The following is a 6,788-nucleotide window of genomic DNA, read 5'->3' as shown; positions in this document are numbered from 1 at the left end:
GATCTAGTAATAGCACTCAATGCCAATACAGATCCACTTTAGTTCCTCCCTTCTACACACACACTCTGCAGGTATCAATTCTCTTATCTAGTCTAGCAAGAATCACGTATCTCTGCACTTAGATACACACACAACATTTGCCAACAACCTCAACATTTAACACAACATCGACCTTATAGGAAATAGATAGGTCTGTAGCATAAACCCTAAACCCTAAACATTTAGGTTAAGCAATTAATCGGTTCAATCCTGACCATTGAACACTTTGTATTGAATACAATGGTCTTGAATAGATCTCAAGATGTTCTCCATCATTCATTCTTTGCCGCTTCATGGAGGTGATAACCCATCACGCATTCTCCACCATTTATAGAGACTTCGCACATTCTCGAGGTAGATAGGATCAATCTCCTTCATGAAAGATCCTTCACATGCACAAGGCTAATCGTGGCAACACAATATGTTCTTCATTACAATGCTAACTCATCACACGATGTCATCGATTGAATCACATAAGCATAGAACACTTCAACCGGAAACCCTAAAGCTAAGACTACCAACCAGTAGTCATACCATATGAAACCTTGATAGAAAACATTCCATATACTAGTTCACATTTCATCATACCGGTTCACTTGGACAAACATACCGCTTCACCTTTTGCACATATACTGGTTCACAACATTAGACTAGTTCTCTTTGCCAGTTACTTAACTTCAATATATCGGTTCACTCATCAGCATAATGATATCAATGACAACATACAATATCATCATGTCATCATATTTTGCACATATGCCAACAAGAAATACATGATGGGAGGAAGAATACTTACACTATTGTGGCCAATGGGATGAAGCGAACCTTGTTTCCCTTGGAGGAACCTTTGAAGAATGAATTATGTACAAATGCTAGAATCTGTTTGGTGGATAGAAGGAAATTCCTAGATGGATTGAGACATGAGAATGTGTGTTTTGCCTTAGTTCCTAGGAAGACTCAGAAACTGGAGCATGAAGAGGAACAATGGAAGAGATAAAATATTTTCTTGACAGAATATGAAGACATAATTTTAGATAATGTGCCTGATAGTTTTCCACCTATGAGAAGTATTAGTCATTGGATAGACCTGGTTCTCGGAGCTAGTTTGTTTAACAAAGATACACACTGGATGACACCTACAGAGAATGAATAACTTAATAGACAAGTACAGGAGTTGTTGAAGAAAAGTTTGATCAAATAAAATATGAACCCTTGTGCAATACTAGTAGTATTATAACCTAAGAAGAATGGAGAGTGGACAATGTGTACCAATTCCAGAGCAATAAACAAGATCATAGTGAAATACCAGTTTCCTTTTCCTCGGATGGATGACATAATGGACTGTTTGAGTGGTGCCAAATACTTTACAAATATATATTTGAAGAGTGGATATCATCATATCGATATTAGAGAAGTTCAAATGAGTGGAAAACAACATTTAAGACAAATGAAGGACTGTATGAATGGTTGGTGATGCCTTTTGAGTTAACTTATGCACCCAGTACTTTCATGAGGCTGATGAATGAGGTATTGAAGAAATTATTGGGTAAGTTTGTTATTGTATATTTGGATGACATTTTAATTTTCAGTAAGACAAAAGAGTATCATTTTTTACATTGAGACAAGTTTTGTAGAGGTTGAGAGAAGAAAAGTTGTTGATAAATCTTAAGTGTACTTTAATGAAAGATGAGTTAGTCTATTTGGTATTTGTGACATTTGAGGATAGTTTGAAGATGGACCCTGAGAAAGTAAAAGCAATTGTTGAGTGGCCTACACTGGAAAGCATTGGAGAGGTAAAATCATTCCATGGATTGGCTAGTTTCTACCCGAAGTTCATCATAAATTTTAGTTCAATTTGTAACCCTATGATTGAGACCATGAGGGGAGATCAGAAGGAATTCAAGTGCACCACCAAAGAAAACAAAATTTTTGAGCTCTTGAAATGAAAAGTAATCGAGCAGTCTGTGTTAGCTTTACCAGATTTCAATTAATTATTTCAAGTGGATTGTGATGCAAGTGGAACAACAATAGGAGTAGTCTTAATTGAGTCAGGAAGGGAGAGCAGTAACTTATTTTAGTGAGAAATTGAATGATGCCCAGAGGATATATTTATTATATGATTAGGAGTTTTATTCCATAGTTCAAGCCTTGAAGAAGTGGAGACATTACATGTTGCCTAAGGAGTTTGTGTTTTATATGGATCATCAAGCTTTGCAATATTTGAACAGTCAGAGTAAGTTAAATCAGAGACATATGATATCGGTAAAAAAATTTCAAGGTTACACCCTTGTTTTGAAGAATAGAAGTGGGAAATCTAATAAATTTGTCAATGCACTTAGTAGGAGAAGGAATTTGTTGATAGATATGAGAGTGACAGTATTAGGATTTAAGGAATTGAAGGCCTTGTATGATGGTGACTCATATTTTGCAGAACCTTGGAGAGAATGTAGAGAACCAGTTATGATAGATAGAAGTAAGTAGTTGGATTACTTCATTCAGGATGGGATGTTATTTAGAGGAGTTTAGTTGTGCATACCTAAGAATTCTATGAGGGAGAATTTGATAAAGGAGAAACATAGTGGAGGATTAGCCAGACATTTTGGTATTGACAAAATAGTAGCATTAGTGAGTGAGCATTACTTTTGGCCCCAGATTCATAAGGATTTTAGGAAATATGTGCAAAGTTGTAGACTTTGTCAAGTCGCAAAGGGTAGTAGTCAGAATGTGGGATTGTATAAACCTTTGACAATACCGATAAGACCTTGGGAGGATATAAGCATGACAATATTATAGGCTTGGAGAAATAGTTGCCCTAGAAGGAACCAGATCAGATTGAAGATATTTTGGAAAGTAGGATTGAGCGTAGTACCTAGAAAAATCATTATAAGGAGTATCTTGTGAAATAGAAGGACAGACTAGTTGAAGATTCATCTTGGATTTCTCAGGAAGAGGCAAACTACTTTTTTTTCCTCTAACCCCAACAAAGTGAGAGACTCACTTTTTCAGCAACCCCAGATGTCTAATGCAGGAGCATCCCTAGTTCATAGAAATCTTGCATCAACCAAAAATATTTCCTTTCTATTTTGCTTTTTGTTTGCAATTTCGGCATTTCTTTCTGTGCGTCTCAGATTTGGCTCATTGGAACCTCTGGAGTTGGATTTTTCTTGAATACTTGACCATCTTCCTTATTCCCAACATGTGGAGCATTTGGATCATTTTTTGGCAAGTTATCACTATCGGTTTCTAAAACATTTTCCTGTTACCATTTGTCCAGATAATTTTATGTTACTGGTTCCCTGGACCTATTTGCATTGGTGATCTACCAAATCCCTTTCTGTAGCTTGTGGATACTTAAGAATTGATTCTAATGTTCCCTGGTGTGTGGCTGACCTTTTTCCATGATCTAATCTTCATCCTTTAGATTTGTCAGAGGAATTTCTTTGGTGGAGGCCAACCTTGTTGGTTTTGCACATTAGGTCTTGTTCTTAACCTTTTGATCTCTTTTTGGGCCAACCGAATCACCTTGGATCATATAAATAATTGTAATCAAGCATTAGAATGTAACCAAGAAGTTAGACTGAGCATAGAAGATAGTTCTTAAGATTTGAGGTCCCAGTTGTGACCTATTCTGTATTTTGAGCATGGTTTAGCAAGCCTATGAGTTGGTTTCTGCAACCCGGTTGTTACTAATTGGCTGTAATAAGTTTTCATATTATAATACAAATTGTTATGCATTGCATCCATCATGTCCTTCTTTATTCATTGTGTTTACTCTTATTGAACAGTCTGAACTAATCTCTTTGAGGCCCCTCCTAACCGGTGACTGCTTCAAGTGGGGGTGACTGCTTTAGATAAACATTTATTTATTCCCCCTCGGCTGCATTCCTCACCTTTTCTCTGAGCCAAAAATATTTGAATTTAGGGGAATTCACAAAGTTATCATCAGACATGAATTCCCTTTAAGCATCCATCCTCTCATCTTCCACATCGCTCACATGGATAACACTAGGAACCAAGGCTCTATCATTTTTATCAAGTTTCTTAGTTGGTTCATCTTCATGGAAAAAGTCTCTAGGAGGGGAAGGAGGGGGCACATTCAAGTTATTTGTCTCAAGAATATATACCAAATTTAAGATCTTGGCCTTTCCCTTCTCAAATTTTCTTATCTCCCCTAGCATTGGCTCCTTGTCCTTAGCAGTTAACCTAGAGGCTTCATGTTGTCCCTATCCCTTGATGACTACTCCCTTTTTGTAGAATGTGGGGACATCAATGACAATTCGCTCATCTAATTTATGCCCTTGTTCCTTGGCCTCTTTTCTCTTGATCTCTGTCTGGATGATATCATCTGCATTTTGGAGAGGGATGATCATCCTAACAATATCTGATTGGAACTCTGACCTGAGTATGCCTTTAAAGTTCTCATCTTCTACTATCTTCTCCTTTTCTATTTTCTTCAACATCTCCCATTTTTTTTCTCTACTTTGCTTCTCCAGGTAGAGCATTCCTTAGCAGGTCTTCCATTTCATAGAATTGATGGTGTTAGCTTTTTTCTTTGAGTTTGTTAAGCATTAAATCTCTTGTATACCCCTCAGGGTCATAATTCCTAGCAATGTCTACCTTGAACCTATAATTCCTAACCAAAAAACCTTGGAACTTCTCCAAGTTGTCACAACCAATAAGTAATTCTATGTAACTGGTGGGCTTGGAGAGATGGTTCCCCTTCCTCTTCGGGATTTGATCCTTGTCAACCCACATCAACTGCCACATGAATTCCAAAAATGCAACCTTGGGAGATATAAAAATGGGTATCATGTGAGGAGCCTTTTTAAAACCATAACACCTAATGATGGTGCAATCCTCATAGAACAAGAAATCTCCAAAATTATGGTTGTAAGCCCCTTCTGGATATTGTACATTATCAACTTTGTAAGCCCTTATTCTTAGCTCCTTAATAATTTGTGTAGGCAGCCTTGGGATTACAACACTCAGCATGTCTAAGACCTTCTTAACAAAAAAATCAAAGAATATGTAGTAATCACCAAAATAGGAGACTTTGTCCCACACCTATGTCCACCTTTGAACCGGCCATGGTAACCTTGTCTGAGGATCTATCATTCTGATATTCAGCTTCAGGGACCACACTGACCTATTCTGGAACAAAAGGAGATGACACACCAAAGACTAATGCTTGAAATCTAATCGAGCTTCCTCATTCTTTTCCTTCATTACGCCTTCATAGAACTTGGTCTATAAGATGGTTGCAAAATCAAAAAGCTCATTAGTGTCTAGATGTTGGATGGATACTACTAGCATCATGTAGTCCCACAATATTCCCCCAATACCTGGCACAAGGCATAGTAGGTCCTCACAAAAGAGGTCTCAAACTTTTCAAGAGGGAAAGGTTCACTTTCAGAGGGGAGGATGTAATTGGGAGTGAACTTGGAGACCTTCCTCAAAAACATTGCCAAGTACTCCCTCCTAATTTTTCTCCTATTCTTCTCATATAGTCTCAACAAGGCCCCTTTGTTTATCCCTTTAATGGCTAACCCATTCAGCCCAAACCAATTAGTTATAGCTTTTTGAGAAGTATCCAAAATGACTTGTCCTTGCAGGTTTCTTATAGTATGGCTTGGGGGGTTAAATTTCTTATCCAATTCCCTGATCAACATTGGCTCAATAAATATATTTGGGACTACCAGCTTCCCTATGTTTAGCCTCCAAGGGTTACAAATTGGGCTTGGTTGGTCTCTATTCCCATAGAAAGTGTGGAAGACATCCAACCCTCTATGTCCCATGATAGCATCTCTGCATACAGCCTATGAATCTCCCTTTTATTCTGAAAGACTCTACGGCACTTTAACTAGTGAAGAGGTCTATTAAATCTTAGCTCAAGACCTGGGTTACTCTGGTTTGCCTCCTAGCCAACTCTTCCAATTTCATCACTATCTCTTTCTCCACCTCAACAACTATTTTGGGAGGTTCTGCTAGTGTTACTTGTTCCTCCTAAGGCTGTGGAGTCTCTTCTGCAACAGGGGTGGACTCAACTTTCTTTTTAGGAGGGGTTCTCTTCTTCACCTACTTCTTCTTTAGTGTTTCTTCGGCCTTTTCTTTAGGCTCCTCAACTGCCTTCTCTGCAACTTCTTCCTTTTCAACCTCAACAGGGGCTTGTTGAACAGGTGCTTCCTTAATAGAAACTTTGGCCTCCTCATACTTCTTGGATTTCCTCTTCTTGGGGGTGAGTTTTTTGGTAGTTTTTAGGGCAAAGGCTTCCTCCTCTGACTCATCAAACACTACAGCTATCACCTTCTTCGGCTCCCTCTTCCTCTTGGTTTTCTTTGGGGGAGCACTGGCTTCAACCTCCTCAGTTTGTGCAGGAGCTGCTTTAGGGTTACGCTCAGGATTTGATTCTACAACTGGGGCACCTTGAAGCTCTTTAAGTGGGGCTATCATGCTTAATGGAATGACAAGAGTAATTTTAGGGACATTTGAGCTAGTCCCAGCCTCTTGGGATTTCTTAGGGCTTGTGGTTTTATCAATTGGTGAGTCCATGATGAAATTGTAGAGACTAAGGCTTGAAAAACACTAGCAACTCACACAAACAATCCTACCAAATTCACACAGAGGGCACTTGAATTTTACTTACTTCTTTGTTGCTTGTGCTTGATCACCTTAATACTGCTTGAATTCACTTTTTCTGCGCTCTGCAACTGCTTTTTTATCGCCTGAATGCTTGGTCAAGAAAAATGCAA

General features: G+C 38.3%; 1 protein-coding gene across 1 annotated transcript; it reads right to left on the bottom strand.

The window, feature by feature from the left end:
- Positions 1–6,114: 6,114 nt before the first annotated feature.
- LOC131875981 (uncharacterized) lies at positions 6,115–6,588 on the bottom strand. Its single transcript, XM_059220733.1, has one exon. It carries the CDS (start codon positions 6,586–6,588, stop codon positions 6,115–6,117), a length of 474 nt encoding a protein of 157 aa, XP_059076716.1.
- Between the last annotated feature and the right edge of the window lie 200 nt (positions 6,589–6,788).

Source organism: Cryptomeria japonica, chromosome 5, assembly GCF_030272615.1.
Source record: "Cryptomeria japonica chromosome 5, Sugi_1.0, whole genome shotgun sequence".
Classification (NCBI taxonomy): Eukaryota; Viridiplantae; Streptophyta; class Pinopsida; order Cupressales; family Cupressaceae; genus Cryptomeria; species Cryptomeria japonica.
This window is presented reverse-complemented; position numbering and strand designations above follow the sequence as displayed.